Source organism: Molothrus aeneus, chromosome 8 (genome assembly GCF_037042795.1).
Source record: "Molothrus aeneus isolate 106 chromosome 8, BPBGC_Maene_1.0, whole genome shotgun sequence".
NCBI lineage: Eukaryota > Metazoa > Chordata > Aves > Passeriformes > Icteridae > Molothrus > Molothrus aeneus.
In genome coordinates, this window is record NC_089653.1 from 8,820,674 (window position 1) to 8,841,351 (window position 20,678).

Here is a 20,678-nt window from a genome sequence, read left to right on the forward strand (position 1 = left end):
AAGGCAATTTTAGAAGCAATTCTCTATTTGGTGTCCCCTCATCTACGTGAGGATTTCTATCTAGGAAGAAAAAGCAAATCTTGGGTTTGAAAAAGCAGCTTTTCCAAGTCCTGGTGAAATGCCGCAGCTTCAAAAAAAATCAGCAACAGAAAAAAAAAGAAAAAAATGGCGTGTTACCAATTAATCTATCATTTCATGGTTCGAGTGCTGCAGACCCTCGAAGCAGCAGCAGCAGCTGACCTGCCCTAGAAGGCCATGGCAAGGTGCAGCATAAGGAAAATTGTGTAAAATCTCTCAGGAATATCCAAAATCTTGGGTAGGCGTGAGCTCCAAGCAGAGAGCGGGGCTTGTAAGAAGGGAGAGTAGATGGCAACACGCTTGAAAGGCACGAGATGATGACGTGACACGCCAACCAAGAATTTTAAGCTGATTGCTGCTGCTGCCTATTCATGTGAAAAATAGAGAGGGTTTTTTTTGCAGACACTGAACTCTAAACCTGAAATGGGGATTGGAATGGGGGTGGGGGCAGCTGAATGCAGACGTGGTGGTGGGGAGAGAGACGAAATCACTATATCTGAAATGGATTTCAAGCTGGATTCTCAGCATCACATTCTATTATTTCTGACAGCAACACAGCAAGCCATGCAGTCAGAACGCTCAGAACCATTATTTATCCCAACCTCATTTAATAATCATCCAGCAGTGAATAGATTAGAGCAGAGAGTTTGGAAACGGGGATTGGCAGCATGAAAAGAATAGGAAATACCTTCTGTGGCTTTTTATGTGGTGCTTTATAAAGCTTCTCCATTTTTTCTAAATCTGCCTCTAACTCAGTCTGGTAGAGGTAGAGGTCTTTTTCTAGATCACTCTGGTTAAAGAAGGAGAAGAAGAATGGGAGAACAATGCTTAGGGTTAGGGGAAACCAAAGGAATGTTAATTTTGAAAAAAAAAAGAGAGCCTTTTTAATCGAAAAAGAGGAAGGTGGTATGGACAATACACAGAAAATCACTAGCAACTAATCATGTTTCAATCATTATAGAGGAAATAGTTTTAGGCAATTAACATTAAAATCAAGAGATGCACAGGCCTGCTAGACTCTATTTCTACAAACCATAAAGTTATAAAACCCACCTGTAAAGAAAAAAAAAGATACTGTAATAATATGCAATATGCTGTTAGTACAATTATCATTGCAAGTCAAGATAGCAAAACAACCACTCTAAATTATGGCTGATTATGATATCAGAATTGTTTATTAAATCAATTTTCTAGCTACTTAATTGTTAGGCTAATGAGTTCAAGCCCAATTAAAAAAGAAAATCACTCACAAGCACACAAAACCCAAGCAATGCTACAAGAAAAAAAAGAAAAGAAAACCACATACACACATATATACACGCTAGATGCTGTAGTGCAACATACGTGAGACACAATTACCTTTCTATCCTCTCTAGTAAGGATAGAGCAATCTCCAGGAGTATAATCCCAAATCTTTTTTGGAGGCTGATGGAAAGCAGAGGAAGGAAATGAGGAAATGAAGATAAGGAAAGACATCACAGAGAATATGGAAATTGGATTAGAACAGAGGGGAAATACAATAGGGAATTTGCATCAACACTGAAAAGAAATTATAAAATAACAACAAACCACAACAGAGAAAGAGAAGAGAAAGAGGGATAAATCTGCTATAGCATAAATATCAAGAAATCATGGGGGGCAGAAGGGGACATACATGCAGTGTGGAAGGGGCTGTTTTCAGTAATGTTTTCAGAATTTTTTTTTGCAAGGTGCTCTATGGGATTTTGGACTCTCTAGAGGGTGCCACAGCTGTTGTTTAAAGCATTCTTAACAAAAAAAAAAAAAAACCAAAAAAACAACCAAAACAAAATGGGGGGAGAACCACAGAGTCATAAAAAGCATTTGTTTTGCTCATTCTTCTTTTCAAAAGGAAAGGGTAAACCAAGGGCCTTTGATAAAGAAAAGGGAAAATCTTTCTCACTTCCATCAGTGTATGAATACATACCATGTGAACAAATGGCTGATTTTCCCATGGTGGCATTGTGGGGCAATGAGAATGCAGAATTGTTATTTTTTATTTATGGTTTGGGGGTTGTTTGTGGGGATTTTTGGTGGACAGAGTGGGACACAAGAAAGTTTGGGAACTAGCTATTTCAAATTCATCCTACAGCTGAAAGGGCTGATTTCAAAATGGATTTTTTCTTGTTTAGATAACGTATTAGTATCAGGCAGGATTATTCAGAGTAAAAGACTGGACTGGACTCCCATTACTGGAGTGAGCAAAGCTACAAAAACCATGTTCTTTAGGCTGTGGCAACGAAGCTCAGAAAAGGCTTGCCAGCTAAAAAAATCTGAGATGGCATCCTGAACTCGAGTGCCTGACACTGATGCACTAGTTCTGGAGTTCCACATTCAGGAACTGGCATAGCTCCTGGGGACCATGGCTGCATGGCTTCGGAACTGAAGCAAGTTCAAGGCAGGCCTTATAAGAGAGCAGCACTTGACAAAAGTGCCCTGAGCAAGGTGGGGAACTTGTCACCAGAACAGATGGTCTGCTGAACATGAGACAGATTGCCCTGAGATACCCTCTTCTGGAATAAGGCCAAGGCTGCATGACTAAAAGCACAAATCCACACTTCTAAAGAATGGGTATACCCCCAGACGTAGCAAGGACCAAGGGCATAAATGCTTTTCTTTCTTTGACACATTTTCCATTAACTCACACTAACTCAAAGGACCACAGAGATGACAAACTTTCACTCACTGCAAAAGCAGATGGCTATTAATTACATGGCAACAAAGATAAACAGGTTTCTTCTCACTGTGGAAACCTTAAACCATGACAAGTTGTGAGGAGTTAAATCCTTACATTGACAACACTTGGAAGTCTCATCAAGGTGAAATTTATCTGACTTTTACTGCCTAAACATTAGGAGGGCTCATCTCAAACACTGCTGAAACTTCTTTAGCTTAGGATGGAAGGTCCATAGCTATAAAACATAGTTTTCTATGAAAGGCTGGACCACTTAACCACTGCACATCCTTGCTTTCCAGCAAAAATTATACTATTTTTATGATGTGATCAGACTGAGCACACAACTCCAGGTAGCTACATTGTGTGCAGAGGAACTTTGCCACTTCTGCCAGAACAAGGACTCAATTGAAAGGAAACCTGCTCTCTGGTGTCCATATGCAGTTGCCTTTGAAGACAGTACTGAACCTTAAACAATACTTCTGTTTTGTTGTACACACGTGGAATCTCAGCAGCACTCAAAATTTGTGTGCATGGGCATTTGTCTACTGACCTCAAGGGGAAAGAAGAAATGAGAAACCATCAGTATGTCTGAATACGTGTGAGAGGCTGATAGTGACCCTCTGGTGCAGTAAGAGTAGCTTATTAAATAGTATTTAATAACTAAATTAATAGTGTTTAATCAGTAAGAACCAGGCCATAAAATGCTTTAAAGTCACATTTTTTCCCAGTAGCCATGACCACTGATGTGTTCCCTCCATCAAAATGTTCTTTGTTTGATTGAATAATTAAGCTTTAGTTCATCTTTTCCAGAGGGGGAATCAAGGCTTTTTTTTTTTTTTTTTCGTCTCCACATGTAGCAACACAGCTCTATTTGAGAAGAAAGAACACTGTTCTCAGACTCCTTTGGTTTCAGGGAAGGGCAAGGGCTGTCCAACACAGGCTAGTGCCCTAGTGCCCCCCATTTTATGCAATGGGCAGCTACATGCATAAGGAAATAAGCAGGAAACAAGGTCATGATCTGTTTATGGAGAGCTGGAAATTACTGACCTACAGTTTACAAGCCAGAGACAGGAATAAATAACTCTCCTTGACTTAAAGTTATCTATCAGCCATCCTAGATCTTGTTAGGCAGAAGGAGAATAAGTGCTTTGAATAAGGCCTTTTAAGAATGAGATCAGGGTATTATTTCTCACATTAACTACAAAAATGCAGTTTGAACTATGGTGTGTGAAAAAATATTACCTTGTTGATACATAGTGCTGGAAGGTAGGGAATGTTTGCAAATGGCTTCAAAACACTAAAAGTGGCCACAGAACAGCTGCTTTATGTTAGTACCAGGATGACATTATGTACAATCACATCTTTAAATGAGTAAGGCAGCTGTTTCAGATTTAGGGCCTAGGAAAGAGATGTGACAATCATAAAAAAAAAAAAAAATTAAAAAAAAGGCAGGTTGACTTCATTGGTCATTGCAACTATCAAACTTACCGGTTTCCCAAACTCCAATTCCGAAAAGAATTTATACCAAGGTTCATTCTTTAAATCTATCTCTTCTGGGCTTATATCCCGAGTCTAAAGGAATTGGTGATAGGGGAATGGAAGAAAGAGAAGGATAACATTATGCAAAGAATACACGGAAAGGGACTGTTAGAGATGCAGATCCCATGGCTTCCATTTTAAAATGTAGATATTCAGCCTTATAATTTGGTATTTCTATTGCATGTTTCTCATAAAGGCCATGAACTGCTTTGAAAACATCAGTTAAGCCAAATAGCATCATTGGGACCAACATGAATATGAATGAATTGCATTTTACAGGTCAGGAGACCCACAAAGAGAGATTATGCAGCTTGCCCAGAGTCACAGGGAGACTCAATGGAAGAACAGAGAGTCCAGCAGTCTGTCAGTCCTACTGTCAGACACTTTTATCAAGTCAAAAGCTACATATACTTTATTATTATTATTATTATTATTATTATTAAGCTTCATTTGGTTAAAAAAAGAGAGACTCCGTAAGATCTGAATCAAATACTGCATCTTTAACAGCACATGAACATGTGAGAAACCCTGTTCTATACACTGCAAACAGAGTGGAAGGTGGTTTTCTAACTCATACGAGACACATGTCAGAGAGAGCGCACCCTAAGACCTCTGAAAGGATGGATAGAATGACAATATTACATGTTTCTTCACAAATAAATGTTAGAATATCAGACAAAACTACAATGAAGGAAAATCAGACAGGACAGAAAACAGTACAGCTGAAAAGGAAATTCCCTTTCATTCATACCATCTGTCTTAATGAAACAAAAAAAAAAAATTGAAATAGTTGTAGCTGTTTGAAAACACTGCAGGTGAGGTAAGACAATAAAAGTCCGTTGCTAAAGTTTCTGAGGTACCACTCTCCAAAAGTGTGAGATAAAAGATATCTATCTAATTCTTGCATTTCAGCATACCTAGTCAAAGACAGAGTGGATCTCCGTGCATTAAAAATATACACACATTATGTCTGCTGTGCAGGTATGATCCCAAGTGCTCCATCACAAGGAAGATGGAGCCCCATAGATGCACGATGTCCTCATGGAAATAATTTTGTGATGGGGTTACTGAGGCAATTGACAAAAATGCTGGACTTGTATGTCCCAGATTCTGCCATAGCCATTAGCACCACAAAAAAAATCTCTAGGAAAAGAGCTCAGGATTGATGCTGAATGAGAGGAAATGCAAGATAAATAGTTACATCATGTTTAATGCCTGATGGCCTGGAGAATGATTTGGCTATTTCTTAAAGGCTCAAAGGAATCAATACCTCTCCTTTTTATTTACTGCACTCCAGCTAAAAGCACTCATCTTATATAACTGTGTTTACATTAAAACAGAGCCCAGTGATATCAACAGCAGGCTATTCATTGCTCTGAAATGGTTTTGGATTGGGATTCTGATAGTCACAGTTGTGGGTGTGATTACCAGGTGATATTCACAAAGCTCCTGCACCGGTCTGAAAGATGCAGTCACTAACCACTATGGTACTGTTATATTTAATGAGACTGATGGAGACTGTGAAGCTACTATTTCCAAAGCCTTCTTTCTTCTCTGGTCTATGACTTCAAATTAAAGCCCATAAAATAACATTGGAAGTAACACAGCTATCACTTTCATCTTGGTTTTGATGAGCTCTGTACATAAAATGTTTTTCAGTTATGCTGATGAAGGTTCTGCTTGTAGAACCATCAGAGGCTTTTAGACTCTGATTCCACAGCTCAGTTCAGTACCTGATGAAGTCTGAACACGTAAACAGTGCCACTGGTGATGACAGACCTTTTGCAAATGCTTAAGTACACAGATGAAGCGGGCCTTTTGCCACAAGTTTTAATCTTGTCTGTTTACCGTGAGACAAAATTGATGTTTAAGTCAGCGGAAATCTGGCTCCAGGATGGACTGCAGGAATGGAGGTGTCATACCATGTTCAAACCACTCCTCATTGGCACTTCTCTAATGGGCTGAGCCAACACCCAGTGGTATCAAGAGGGAGTCATCCACCGCCCATTGCAATAGGCACTGGGATCATGCTCCCATCAGGAGCAACTTTGTTGAAGTCAATGAAGGGACACAGGTGTGAAAAGAGGTTGGTTCCAGCATCTTCAAAAAGTGATGGACCTTGATTACACTTGGAAGGAAAAAAGAAAACCCACCAAAATACTAAGGAGAAGCATCAGGTCTCACATCAGTCTTGATTGTTACATTTCTATTGGTTTAAATTGCTATTCACTCTTGTGTAAAATCCTAGGCAGGTTTTTCAGGAGTATTCCTTTATCTATTCCATGCACGGATCAATGTCTGAGCTGTTAAGGTACAACTTACATGTTGGAAACTCACATGCAATTAGCAGTTCTAATTGAATCCTTCAAATTAATGCCTTTATAGAACAATTATATCTTTATGCACTACCTTTGTACACTACTAACAACATTCAGTATTTTCGAGCAGTTACAGTGTCACACTTGCACCATGGAAGGACACCTTTAGTGATCTGTGCTGATTTATACTGGACTGGCTGACGAGGTTAGCATCATCTCTCTGCCTGTTCCTTGTCAAGTATTCTCAACCAAGGTTGAAGAAAGAGACTTTTTTATGTCCCTAGCTGTCACACTTCACAGCACTGCTTACTAATTCAGACTGAAATTGGAAACAGCTCACTTAATATGCCAGGTTACATTCCACCATCACTGGAGAGCTCACATTGAGTCCTGCCACCTCTGTCACAGAAGTGGTGAGATCCAGCTGAGGAAAAAAGCAACGCAGGGAAAATGGCCATATCCTAATGTACCTCAGAGGCATCCACTGAGGCACACCAAAGGCGCTCTGAAAACTAGTTCAGTGTTTAAAGCATCAGAGGAACATAGAAACTCAACCTGCCTTCTCTGTTGCATAATGCCTTCAACCCTCCTGCATCAGCTAATGCTGTGCCCTAGAAAAAGTACAGCTGGCAAAACAGCTGCTGAACAGGTCACAGTGTCAAACATGGATTAAAAACTAGGGTTAGTGATCCATACTTAACATGGAAAACAACAGGTCCAGAAGGAAAGAACCTCTCAATCCCCCCTGGATCTTGCTTTAGAGAGAACAAAAATGTTAGGAAGTTATGCAGAACAGTTTTCAAAAAACATCACATGAGCACTGCAATGTCAGCATAAGGAATCCCATCCAAATAGAACCACACAAGCATTTAGAGAGTATTTCATAATCACAGGATAAAGCCACAAACTAGGATAAATCAAACATTACCATCTTTTCATTGTTCAGAACAGAGGACTTCCCTGGCTGATAGTCATAAATGCTCCTGGGTTCTGCACGGTATTTTCTGGTGTCCACTTTCTTGTCTGGAGGCTCCCAGTCAGTCCTGAGGAAAGAAAGATCAATTACCCCAAAATACTGTGGTTTCTGTGGAGATAAACTGGTTCTTTACCCTATTAATTATGGTTTTATCAGGGTACTTTTAACCTAGGAAAGGAGACTGTTACAAGAGGAACAGTTCAGATAGGGCTCCAGGCAGGTATTTGTTTATCTATCACAGGCAGAGTTGAAAATAGCTCAGCTGCTGAAACAACTGGTGTGGAGGGGGGTTATTCTAAGAACTTTTAGTAAACTTCCAGACTTCTAAATCTTTCCCCACTGGAAACACCTTAATGAGAGGCTTCAACTAAGATCACAAATATAAACATGTTCAAACTTTAAGCAGAACTCAGATTAAATTACTTTTCCTAAACTTCTGCCTTTTAGCCACATCACTGATAACCTGATTACCACTACTCTGGATTCTGAGGGCACTCTGGATTCCAAGAGGAGGTTTTTTTCTAGACACATGAATGAATTATCTCAGGTTCTATTTTAATATGGCTAAGAACAGTCCATTGACTGCCCAAACCACTATATTTTGTGCAGTGCCTATACCAACACAGTTGAAACAACAACAGTCACAAAGCATTCAGGGTCCATATGCTACAAGGTCCTGCTGGTCTCAAAATTGATATAATCAGACACCTAATGCAGAATAACAAATGATCTCCAAAAAGCTGAGAAATTAGCCCTTTAAGGATGATAAACTAATTCTGATTTTGCTCTTGGCATGTTGTCTTTGATTGGCAATGTGTATGTGGATTCATCTCACCCAGAATTCACCAAACAAAACTGACGCATCTGTGCAAAACTGCTGCTCCAGGTTTCCTCTCCCTTACCCTTCTGATCTACTAGGATGGAAACAAACCTCTGAGCTGCCTAAACTCTCTCCACTGGCTGAGAAGAGACAAAGACAACTCATTTAATTTTTTTTCCTTTCTAAAGTAAGGCAAGATGACAGCCAAAATGATTGGCATACAAACAGTGCACAAATTTCAACAAGGATGATCTTTTCTGTCCAGACTAACTTGATTAATTAAAGACTCCAACCACAAAGAAAATTCTGGTGAGGCACTGGTTTGCTACTAGATAATAGGAAGCATTAATTATGGTAATCCTTTCACTTGCAAGAGTTTTCTCAGAGGGCAAATATACTATATCTTCAATTCCTGCATAAGGAAGACACTTTCTATCAGTAAACTTTGTCTCCTAATCCAGTGACCTGAGATACTCACTAAAGCAGATATGTCAAATTACAGCTTTGCTCATATGAGGCAGCAAATGAAAAGCACTAAGAGCATGTAGAAGGTGGTAAAGGAGGGAGGAACAGTTCAAGAGCTGGGAAAGTTCAGCAGGACATAAAATATTCTTTGCTCATTCTGCTTTCCCTTCATTTGTACATGCATTCCTTACTGTTACAAAAACGTTTGAAACACATGGTAACAAACAAAGCAAAAAACCAGGAGGGAAGTAATCCTGAAGATCAGAAATTACACTGCTGACTAGAACCTACTTCAGGTAAGTTCATATGGCTAAGATTCCTCAGAGATGGAAAATTTAACTAAGTTTTTACCAAGACTCAACATAAATCCAAATTTTGCTTCTCCACAATTATCACTACTTGCTTGTATTCTGAGGTACCTTTACAGACTCATACTGAGCCAAGAGTTTCCACTGTGCCTATGTGGTAGGCACTGTATAAGCATGACACCCAACTCTTGACCCAGACAGGAGACTATGCAACAGGCTGTGTGATGCCTGATGGAAAAGACAGACAGAATGGGAGACTGGGCTGTGACGATGAAGGAGTCCACTGCCACCTAGTAAAAGACTCAGAGTTAAAACTACATATCCAACTTCCAAAAAAGTTTAACTGGAGCCGTGGATCTAAGGCTTCCACTTTTAACCCCTTCCCATTGACAGCTTTCAGATATTCTTCCAGAGCTGATCTATATAAGGCTTAGTTCAGATCACCTTTCTGGGCTTGATTTCAGTGATGAAGCACGGTTTGGCAGTGGCAAAGTGGCAGACCTCTTCACAACCTTCTCAGAATCTATATTGTCCATCTCACTCTTGGAGCGGGGAACTTGGGTTCTGCCTGTAGGAGAAATCACATAGAGGAATATTGGTGAACTGGATAGGAGGCCAATAAATACATGCTTTACATGCCCTTTCTTTTTGACAGATTAAACAAGAAATGTGAATTACTTACTGTCCTCAGAATAGGAATAACGCGGAGAGAATGAATCAGAATCTTCATCTGAAAGACAAAAGCATTTTGCAAATGAGTCGAAAAAGCCCCAGAGAAAAAGCACCAGAGACCCTTTAATTTCTTCTACTAATGCATTCACCACAATTTGAGTGATATGCCCACTACTTACCACAGGGAGAGGATCCTAAAGAATAAAATTCCAATGAGGTTAAAATTGCATTTGAAAATAATTCCTAGATTCGATATAAATATTAATATACTATTTACACTAATACCTTTCTCCAGGCTCTCAAAGTACTTCAGAAAATAATCCCTTTTTATCATAAAACTCCTCTACAGCAAGGGTTATAGATCCACTTTATCAAAAGCTGAGAGATAAATAGAGGATCCAAAGGCCATAGTATATGATTAAAACAACTCATTAGGTACTAAACACAATAATACAGCTGAGGAGCCCTGCTGACAATCACATATGACTCTTGTATTTAGAGTATTCTATATATTCAGAATATTCTGTGATTCTGTGACTGCACCATTTGCATTGCCTTCCTTTGCATGCTATTCGAGAGCATCCAAAGGAAGGCAATGAAGATGGTGAAGAGTCTAGAGGTGAAGCCACATGAGGAGCAGCTGAGGTCACTTGGTCTGTTCAGCCTGGACAAGAGGAGAGTGAGGACAGACCTCACTGCAGTTACAACTTCCTCTGAGGGGAAGAGAATGGGCAGACATTGATCTCTGCTCTAGATAGTGACAGTGACAGGACCCAAGAGAATGGCCTGAAGTTGTCAGGGGAGGTTTAGGTTGGACACTAGGAAAAGGTTCTTCACCCAGAGGGTGGTCAGGTACTGGAACAGGGTCCCCAGGGAAGTGGTGACAGCCCCAGCCTGACAGAGTTCAGAAAGTATTTGGACAATGCTTTCAGGCACATGGTGTGACTCCAAGGGGTGTCCTGTGCAGGGTCAGGAGTTGGGCTTTGATGATCCTTGCGGATCCCTTCCAACTCAGAATATTCTGTGATTCTGTGACTGCGAAGAGAATTGTGAGCCAAAGTATTACTAATATCTCTGCAAAGAAACCACTCAATGTGACAGAGGAAAACACATAAAAACTAAGAAGATGAAGCTAGAATCAACTAGATTAAAAAAACCCACAAACTTTAAAAAAAAATGTTATGTGAAATTAGTTATGACAATCAACAGCTTGAAACAACTTCTAAATTTTCTCTCATGGAGGACATCGATCAGATACTACAGCCAATCTCATCTGCTGGAAAAAACCAATTTGGCTAACACAGCTGACCTGAAGTTGCACTCAAGCCTTCATTAAGCCTTTCAGGAAGGCTCAGGGTAGTCTAAACCTCTAACCTATCTGCTTTAGTTCTCTTGGTGAATGAATTAGAAGGTTAAAGTTCCAAAAAGATGGTTATTGAGTCTTTGTAAGCCCATCATAACCTTCAGGTTAAGAAGGCCAATTCCCATTTTTAAACCTTACTGACAAAAACCAAATATCCATATTACACTGAACTGTTGACAAAAATGACTTATTCTTAAATAAAAGTTTGATTTACTCAGACAGAAAAATATTTGGTAAATCACAAAACTCAGTAGTCCCTACAAGTACAGATAAACAAATGTCTAAAACAACTTTCACAGCTATTCACCTCTAATAATCTTCTTTAGTGCTGTTAATAAATAAAAGATAATTATACTTACTTACTTGAAGAGAAATATCAACATTCATTATAGCTTGTCATTCAAACAAGAAAAACCATACAATAAAAATTCACTTCAGATAATGGCTATTTTCCTATTTCTTATATCCTAATATCTACAATAATGAAGAGAATAGCTATGTTTTGTCTCTGAGTATCTTATGAAGAAGAGTGTCTACATTTATGTCCTTTTTATACAAGAAATACAGAAACAGAAATCTGGAGTGGTTTGATAACACTAAAGAGTAAATCAGAATTGAGCATTAAAACAACATCATCTGTTTCTCAAAGCTTTATTCTAATCCATTCTCAAAGCAGTCACACACAAGTTTGTGACTTCAAAATCGGATTCCTTTAAAGAAGAGAGGCTGTTTCCCTCTAGGTGGTAGAGAATCTGCAGGGTTGGACTTAATTTCATGGATTGGACATATTCTGTATGGTTTCAGAAATGCTGAATATATTTTTGAAGGGAGCCCACATCTTGATGTTTCTAGGAGGTCTTATTCATCAATCCATTCTGACATCAATTGTATGAAAGGGAGGCTCCAATTCACCTCTGTATAAACACTGCCACTGATTATGGATCTTTAAAGTGTTTTCTAAGCATGAAACATGTCCTGCAACCCCTGCAACTCTTCTACATCATCAAATTATTTTGTATTTCTTATCAAGAAAAGAATCCAAGCAAATATTAGAGAAATGTTTCCCAATATATTGGGAATAGAAATTAGTGTTTAGTCCAATAAAATTGCAACTATCCAAACCAGCAAATTAATTTCATATGCACATTTCTAAGTGCATAGGAGACATTTATGGGAGAACAGACTCTTTAATATATTGTCATAAAGGAGTTTGAAAACTTTGTTAGCCTAGAAGTGTAAAATGAATTTTCAAACCTCATTATGAACAAGGAAATATTCTCTGTAAAATGCTTTTATCCATTAATTACTGAAACAGTGTCTCTCATACCCATACCCACATACCATTCTGCCAAGAGAAAATCACTTACCCTGCATTACAATTTGCAAGACAGGGCTCTTCACCTAATGTATTTCACTAAGAAATTATTAAGTACCTTAGATACCTGTATGACACTTCATCCACATTCATTTTGACAGTGAAATACGCCTTACATTTCCTTGCCTTCTTTGAGTATCTCAGCTCATACTGCATGCTTTCTTCTTACACAATACCCACCAGACGTTTAATACAAATACTGAATAAAATGGTTAATTAATAGTCTCACCAGGGTTGGCTTGAGGCACAGGCTAAGTAGGCAAGTTCCTAGATTGCAGGACCTAAAGCATCACCAAAGCACCAAGCTAACGAGGCTGTCACCAACAACTTCCCAATCAGGAAATGTCTGAACATCCAATGTCTGCAGCAGATTCCAGTGTTTCTCATATATAAATATTTCACACAGTCACACAATTATCACTGCAACAGGTGCTGTTTCACCATCCCTGTAATATGACTGCAAAGTATTCTGATTTGAATATGAAGTTTAAAGGAATCGGCTGAGCACATGAAGAGATAAGGTAAAGACAGTGTTATTTCAAGTTGCAAGATGTGCTGATGAAGCCAAACTCTGTCCTTGCCTAGATATGCCAAGTGCACCTAAGACCAGCCCTGAACCTATGCTATCAAGTTATTTTTATTTTAAAAGACTACACTTAAGGGACTGATCCAAAACCCACTGAAGCAAGTATAATATGCTTCAGTGACATTCTGGGTCTGGCCCTAATACTACGTTAATGTTAAAAACCAAAAGCAAATAACTAATGAAATTTATTGATTTGGAAGGGGTGGGGGGAGAAATCTCAGTTAAACCCATCTTTACACATAAAGTCAGCAACCTAGACATGTTAAATAATCACTGCACACGCAACTGATAAGTGCAGAAAACCAAGCAAACCCCAAGTTTGCAGCATTAGTCAAATACTAGTTACAAAGCCAGAGGAGCACTGCAAAGCCAAAAAGGAATCATACAGTCAAGGCAATGCTTAGAGTGCAGCAAATCATTACGAGGCAGCATAAAGCTCAGCAACTAGAAAAAACTCCAGGAAGAAAATAAATTGATAAGGCAGCATTTGTGCAGAAAAAGTAGATATGGACCTTAATTATTACCTTCAGAGATAGGACTAGGAGTAGACGCAGGAAACTGGTATGTAGGAGAATAAGGATTGTCTTCTGTAGCAGAGAAAAGCAGTGGATTTTGAGACTATCCACAGTGAAGTGGAGGTTCTGCTTCATTCCCCAACTTCTATCACCATATGATTTTATTCCCTACTTTAATAACACTAGGGTAAATGGTATCATATTTTAAAAGAGATTAATGGATTAGCAAAGATTTAGTTATTTTATGCATCACACAAGAAGCTATACTGGGAATAAGTGAATTTCCAGGCAGTGTAACAGAAAACTAGAACCTGAATCGAGTTATTATTAGGGCACTATAGTACAGTTAACTCAAAGCAAAAGACAACAGATACTCTGACTAAACTTCTGGTACCTTCAGTTTTTTGCTGGATTTCAGGAAGTTCAGGAAATGTGTAGGTAGGGCAATAAGGGTTTTCTTCAGGATTGTCTAAGGAGAGGAACATGATTTGCAAAAAAGAACAGAGAGGACAGATTTTAAGGGGAAGAAGGGCGAGCCAGGAATACATTCAAGCTGACTACAGTCCCTCTCATGCTGATGTTCTAGCATGACACAACCTAGAATGCCTCTTTGTTCATTGCTGCCCTGCATGTCTGGGCCTTGGGAGAGATCCTGGAAGCCAAGGGGACTGAACTCATTCTCTTCCATCTGAGCATGGGCTCTAGCTGAACTAAAGAACCTCTGTTAGGAGCAGCAGGATTAGGAAATAGTTCAACTCCTCCTCATCCCATCCACTGAAGCACAGCATTTATCTATGCATAAAGCTCATTAGGACAGCACCTGCAACAGCAAATACAGCTCCAGTTTTGCATGCTCTGCATTTGGTTCCAGAAGCACAGATCTGAGCTGTGCCTGCCTGTGTGTCAGGCTGTTCAGAGGGGTCAGCTTGCAAGTGCTACTGCAGCCATTTCTCACACAGAAAAATGTGAATGTATCAGCAGTCAGGCATAGAAGTGCCCCAAGGTGGGAATCTCCTGAGAGCTCACCACTGTGAAGTTTGTAAGTGCTCACCACAATTCTAGGTTTTCAAAGGAGAAAGATTAGGGTATTGAAAAAGCAGAATTCAGATTCTAAACTCACCAATAATTAATGGAAACCCTTCCACTGGTTTCAGTGAACTTCAAATCCTGCTTTGTTGTGCAGGTACTAAAGCTTAACAGTGTAAAAAGTTTCCTCTTATGCACAAAGAAGTTTCAGAGATAACCTACTGTATTTTAAAAGTGTGTAGATTGGGTTAGCTAGTAAAACTGGAGTTCAGGGATCTATTTTCCCTAAGTATGGAATTATTATCAGCTTTTCTGGTCTCAAATAGTATAGTTGATTTCATGAGGGCACTGCAGTTCACCTTTCAGAACAACTCAGACCTTTCTTTGGACTTCAGAGTTCTCCTACCTTTGACTTCAAAGATTTCAAATACATTGGTTGAGTTGTGTGGTGCAGAGCACACACTAACTAACATTAAATGCTTTTATTTAACATCCAGTAAAATTGTTCATATGGATGAAACAAAATGTCATCAAGGTGATCTTTTAAAGTAAATAAAAACCATCTGTGCTACAGTACCTCTATTTAGCTTGTGGATCTGTTTGAACATCGTCTTGTACCAGTCCTTCGATCTGTCTGTATTCTGTTGGAAAAATAAATATACATTGAAATAATCAACAGTGACTCTACCAGCCTTTCAAAGTTATCACAAATCTTCCAGCAATGAAAAAAAATTACACTCTATGTGAAAACTGCATCATATGAATATCCTGAAATATTAATTATTTCACTCAGATATATCATCTCATGTGACATTTCATTCAAATAAGTAATAATTTAAGAGCTTTGCAGAGGCAGGTCGTATGAAATGTTTTGTATATTAATCTGGTTTGACATCCAAACTTAAAAACAACTTCCCTGTTTTTAAGTATTCAGTGGACAGTTAGAAACATTGAGCGTTTAAGTAATTCCAGAAACTACTTGTAAGAGTAGGTTAATAATTCTTTTCATAATTTCCCCTGAACACTGAATGAATGTAATCACATATAAAGGAGGTATCTGCCTCTAAGATGGCTACAATGAGACAAAACTCTTCTTCAGCTGCTAGATGGGAAGGAAACAGAGGAGCAGAAAACATTATTATCATATATTATAAGAAACACTAATTTTTAATTTTCTTTTCCCTGAAGGAGCTGAAACAGGTCATAGATAGCAAATGGAATAATTCATCATAAATTATATTGGAATTAGAATTCTATTTTCCCTTAAATCTCTGCAGCTTTAGTGAGTTCCCTAAGTCCTAAGGTAAGCAGAATGTAGCCCAGGCTTTGTGTACCAACCACATGCTCAGTGTTTTACCCTCAGTGGAATTCCAATGTCATCAACAGAGGTATCAGCCATGTAGGGAGGGCTCCTGACAGTGCTTCTCTTCTCCTCCACTGCCCTCTTCTCACTTGGCGCAGCCTCCTGAGCCGGCTTGTCCCGCAGAAGTGCTGAATCAACTCTGTCAGAAACTAATCTGTCTGGCACTGAATCTGGAAATGACAATGGGGGATTTTTATCTCATCCCAGCATTTCACAACATCACCATATTGGGTCCTTTTAAGGCAAAAATTCTAGCAAGTAGTTGATGAGACAGACTGTCATTGCTGGTTGTGATTAGCAGCTACACTGAAGGAAATCTCCCAAGAAAATGCCCAATGCCAGCAAAAGCAGGCGAGCATCTCTCAGGCAGTTACCATCACACATCTCACGACAGTCTCAGCTGTCATATAAGACAGTAATTTTGGTTTCAACAATTGTTGCTTTTGACTAATTAATAACTCTACAATGTCCGTCTTCATCAAAAAGCACCTGTAATACAGTCTCCTGTACATCTTTTTCTGCCAATTTCAACCTAAATGTGTAGTGGTGCACCACTTTTTAACAGATTGCATTCACCTCTCTGACAGCCCTGTTTGTTGCAGACAGTATATGATGTTTCCAATTAATTTCCATGCCCTAATCAGAGTGTGTAAACAACAAATGTTGTTTAAGCATACATATGACATGATTTCACAGGAGTCTGCATAAGGATGGAGGGAAATAACTAATTTCTTCAGATTGCCTTGCTTCCAAATTGGAATTCCTTGACACTGCCCAACTGACACCCAGAGGTAGCAGCAGGCATCACCAAGGGACTTCAGATTGTTCTGAAGCTCTGCAGAGCTGCAGCACAGCAATCCTCAGTGAAGGATTTTTTTTCTATGTGGATTTCCTGCAGAGGAAACACCTGCAATTTCAGTCTGCCTCATCAAGACTTTTGCAAATCCTATAATTTTTACATCACTGCATGCACTGAAGAGAGAAAGATATGTTTATTCACATGCACATCACCATCCTGCCCAAAGCCATTAAATGTGTAGAAATCTGATAGGGGCAGACAGTGGAGAAAAGGCTCGTGCATAGCAATGCATTGATCTGTTGGTACCATGAGCAAACACAATTCTGCCCTGCAAAACCCAGAACTAAAGGATTCGTGTTTAAAACCTTGGTAAATTTTATGACTTAGGACAAACAGATGAGTAATTTAGGTGTTTGGTATATTTCTTTGCAGCTCCTGGGCAGTGTGTTTGCTGAAGGCACCCCACAAGCTATCAAAGCAGCAGCTTTGCTCCAGCAGAGGCAGCAGCTGAGGGGTAGCAGACCTTTCACATCATACCTGCCAGGCTACTAAGCCTTTTTTGCTGTTCTGTGGTAAAGGAAGAAACAAAACAAAAAGAAATACAGGACAAATGTGTGAGACATAAACAGCAAGTGCTCTGGTGCTGCATTTCTGACAGGCAAGAAATACACTGTAGAACGATAGCAGGTGCTGGAGAAAATCTGTTTTCAAATACCCTGCCAAAGTGACAGCCCATGGTCCCTTCTCCACACAGCAGTCTCGTGGGATAACATAAATCTCATGATGCAGTGACCAATACATTTGCAAAGAGCGTTTATATTTAAATTTTCTTTTTTTTTTATAACATAAGAATAAACATCAGAATATTTAAAGAATAAAACATTGGACAGCAGATGATTTGAAAACCAGCAAAAATTCACAGAGTCAAGCAACTTGATAACTAACTCTGTTACCATTATCATAAAGTACATTTTGAAATAATACTGCTGTAGCATTTCAAAGGGATATAGGAAAGGATAAAGTCATTGTTGGTGCTTGCTGGGTCTCATCACATATTACTGAGCCACAGATTCAATGACTTGTGCACAGACAGAGCTTGAAAGCTTTGGTTCTTGACACAGTCCCCTTGGTTAGAGGCTTTTCATTAACCAGTTCCTAGAATGGATTATCTGTGGTATCTCTCAGCAGGTTTCACCACCCTAAAGTTAGTGCTTCCTAAAAGGATTTCCAAATGACCTACCCAAATCACAGGGGAATAAAGAAGAATGCTTAGCACTCTGTTCTCTGCTTTTTTTTTTATTCCCTAGCAACTAACTATTTTCTTTAAAGCATGAAAGCCATTTGAAGAGAATAAAATATTTTACTGACATAAAAAGCACAAACAGTTTTGAAAGCTCATATTGTTAGAGCACAGATTAAAAAACTTTAATACATTAAACACATCTGTTATATATTTATGATAAACCATGCCATGCAATGCCTGAACAGGAAATAACTGTGCTTTGGGATGGCATAGAACACTTGCCAAGCAAGTTTGCCATAGTAACAAACCTCCATGTGAGTGCTGTTTTCTAGAGGAATCCACCTTCACCACATATTTGTACTAAGAGTATCATCTCAGCAAGGAAGACTGGTATTTCTCCTCGGTGTAGCTCCCTCACCAATACCTCTGAACTTGGATCTTTAGCCCCCAGCCCTCTATTCTGCTGACCACTGATGGCAAGCTGCTCCTACACATCATGTTCACCCAATAGCTGCCCACATAGGAAAAAAAACCCTACATGCACTGGGTAAAAGCAAAGGTCAGCACTCTGAGCCTTTGAAAAGGTAAGCCACAGGAATAGTGGCTAGATTCCTGGAGTTTCCCAAGTCCACTGGAAATCAAAGCAAACTGGACTGTATCTCTGTGGCCTGTTACAAGCTACGGTCTTTAGTGCTGCACAACGAAATGGGAAGCTGTAGTAATGCCAGCCATCAGGAGAACTAAAACAGAGGAGCAAAGTTTCCCTCCAAATACAGAGGTAAAGAGATAGAACTATCTATTCAGCTTGTGTGAGAAAGGTATTGATTCCTGGGAGTTCTCAAACAAGGCTGTTTTGCTCATTTGCAAATCCAGAGCTCAAGGATTACTGCAATATGAGTTTGAGTTGATCCAGTTACAGGCAGAGGAAAAAATTGCCAAGATCAAACTTGCGGGCAAGTAGATTATTTACTATTGAATAAATTCTGCTACAAATTCACAGGTCAAATCTCTCCCACAGTAAAAGAAAATACAGCTGCCTTTACACTGCAGTAGCTGAGAAGTAGCATATCACCTTTTCAAGCTACCACAAGCTACCTTGTTTCTACAAACAGATATACAGGAGCATATAACCCTTTCCACCATGACAAGACACCTGACAGCTGTTACCTTGCAATAGCTTATTCATATGTCCACAGCCCAGTTAGAAACCTCTCCCCAGCCTCAAAGAGCTTCTGATCCACAGGTTTTAATTAGAAAAAACATAGCACTCTCACTTGCCTGTTTTATGTTCCAGTCACTAAGACTATTTTGAGGCAACTTTGTTAGTTCTTAGTAATCTGGACCCAATTATCAACAGCACACACATTCTCCAGTTCCTTGTAGCATAACAGTTTGCTCATTTTGAGCCAAAATTATCTATATGCAAGTCTCCTTACCTCGATTGTGCTGCAACAGGACAATAGTGGGATTGACGATTGTGGTAGAAGGATAGGCAGAGGCAGACTTGCTGATGGAAGTGATGGAGGTTGGATAGTCAGTGCCAGGCTGGGGCACTTCATTTAGCACAGGACCTGGGTCCTGGAAAGAAGAGCAACACATGATTAGCAGCATGCCAGTGGTGCTACACTGGGAAAATCCATGAAAAACCCCAACATTTTAGGCTGAACAAGAAGCATAATCACAGCAAATTTTAGTAAAAAAGGCATAAGCATAAGTATTACCCTGCTCCTTGAACACATCCTGCTCATTGTTAATGAAATTAGTTTGCTAAGGCAGTACTATAGTTATTTGGTGTTGGGTTTCACAACTCCAACCCCAAAAGAGGGCACTAAGTTTATCTAGCAGACACTTTGGAGCAAACACAAGGTGTCAGAAATGAGCAAATCTATTTTGGGGAGGGGGGAAGATGCAGACATCTTTCCCCTGATACACCCACACACAAACATTTGTTCCAAGAGTATTCCTTTCATAGGAAGTCAGACATGCAAAACCCATGCAATTCTGGAATGAAACAGTATTGCTGCAGCCAGTTTGGTAAGAAAAGTCTAAGGAATTAAGTTAGCACTGTCACTCAGGAGACAATGTGATACCTACCTGATTAAAGTAATGACATAAAAAGGCCCCAAAACTGACAGAGGGTAACAAGTAGGACTCTAGTAAGGAAGATGGATTTGCTGCTGGAGAACAGATAGCAAGTTGCTCTTGCTCTCCTAAAGCATCCAGCTCCATTATTTGCTTATTTCAAACCCACCTATGACATCACCACTGCTCAGGTTGCTCTGTAGAAATACAGGCTGTGTCTGCAGGGAGACTTTGAAACCTAGCTCACCTTTGAAAAGCCTCAGTCCATGGATATTGGACTTCTGGTGGTGGTAAGGTGGCTAAGATAAAGAAGGGATGATGACTAAAGACTGTGTGTGCATCAGCTTACACTGAGATTTTTCAAAGCCTCTTAAGGAATTTGGACACACAATTACCCTTAATGGGGACTGAGCATCCAAACAAAGAGAATATGGGACAACAAACCAAATTCCTGC

The 20,678-nt window shown here is 39.4% G+C and overlaps 1 protein-coding gene across 36 annotated transcripts in view; it reads right to left on the minus strand.

The window, feature by feature from the left end:
• The window catches only part of SORBS1 (sorbin and SH3 domain containing 1), a 157,672-nt gene that overhangs the window by 28,747 nt on the left and 108,247 nt on the right, over positions 1 to 20,678 (minus strand). For 22 of the 36 annotated variants that reach the window (XM_066554421.1, XM_066554420.1, XM_066554423.1 and 19 more), the window contains 12 exons: positions 19,578 to 19,719; positions 17,436 to 17,465; positions 16,094 to 16,269; positions 15,314 to 15,377; positions 14,105 to 14,179; positions 13,720 to 13,782; positions 9,882 to 9,929; positions 9,644 to 9,767; positions 7,559 to 7,673; positions 4,262 to 4,345; positions 1,438 to 1,503; positions 767 to 868 (listed from right to left, as the gene is read on the minus strand). In XM_066554421.1, the coding sequence (XP_066410518.1) occupies positions 767 to 868; positions 1,438 to 1,503; positions 4,262 to 4,345; positions 7,559 to 7,673; positions 9,644 to 9,767; positions 9,882 to 9,929; positions 13,720 to 13,782; positions 14,105 to 14,179; positions 15,314 to 15,377; positions 16,094 to 16,269; positions 17,436 to 17,465; positions 19,578 to 19,719 (1,089 nt within the window). The remainder of the gene's footprint in view (positions 1 to 766; positions 869 to 1,437; positions 1,504 to 4,261; positions 4,346 to 7,558; positions 7,674 to 9,643; positions 9,768 to 9,881; positions 9,930 to 13,719; positions 13,783 to 14,104; positions 14,180 to 15,313; positions 15,378 to 16,093; positions 16,270 to 17,435; positions 17,466 to 19,577; positions 19,720 to 20,678) is intronic. The other 14 variants (XM_066554424.1, XM_066554422.1, XM_066554430.1 and 11 more) reach the window with 5 other exon arrangements.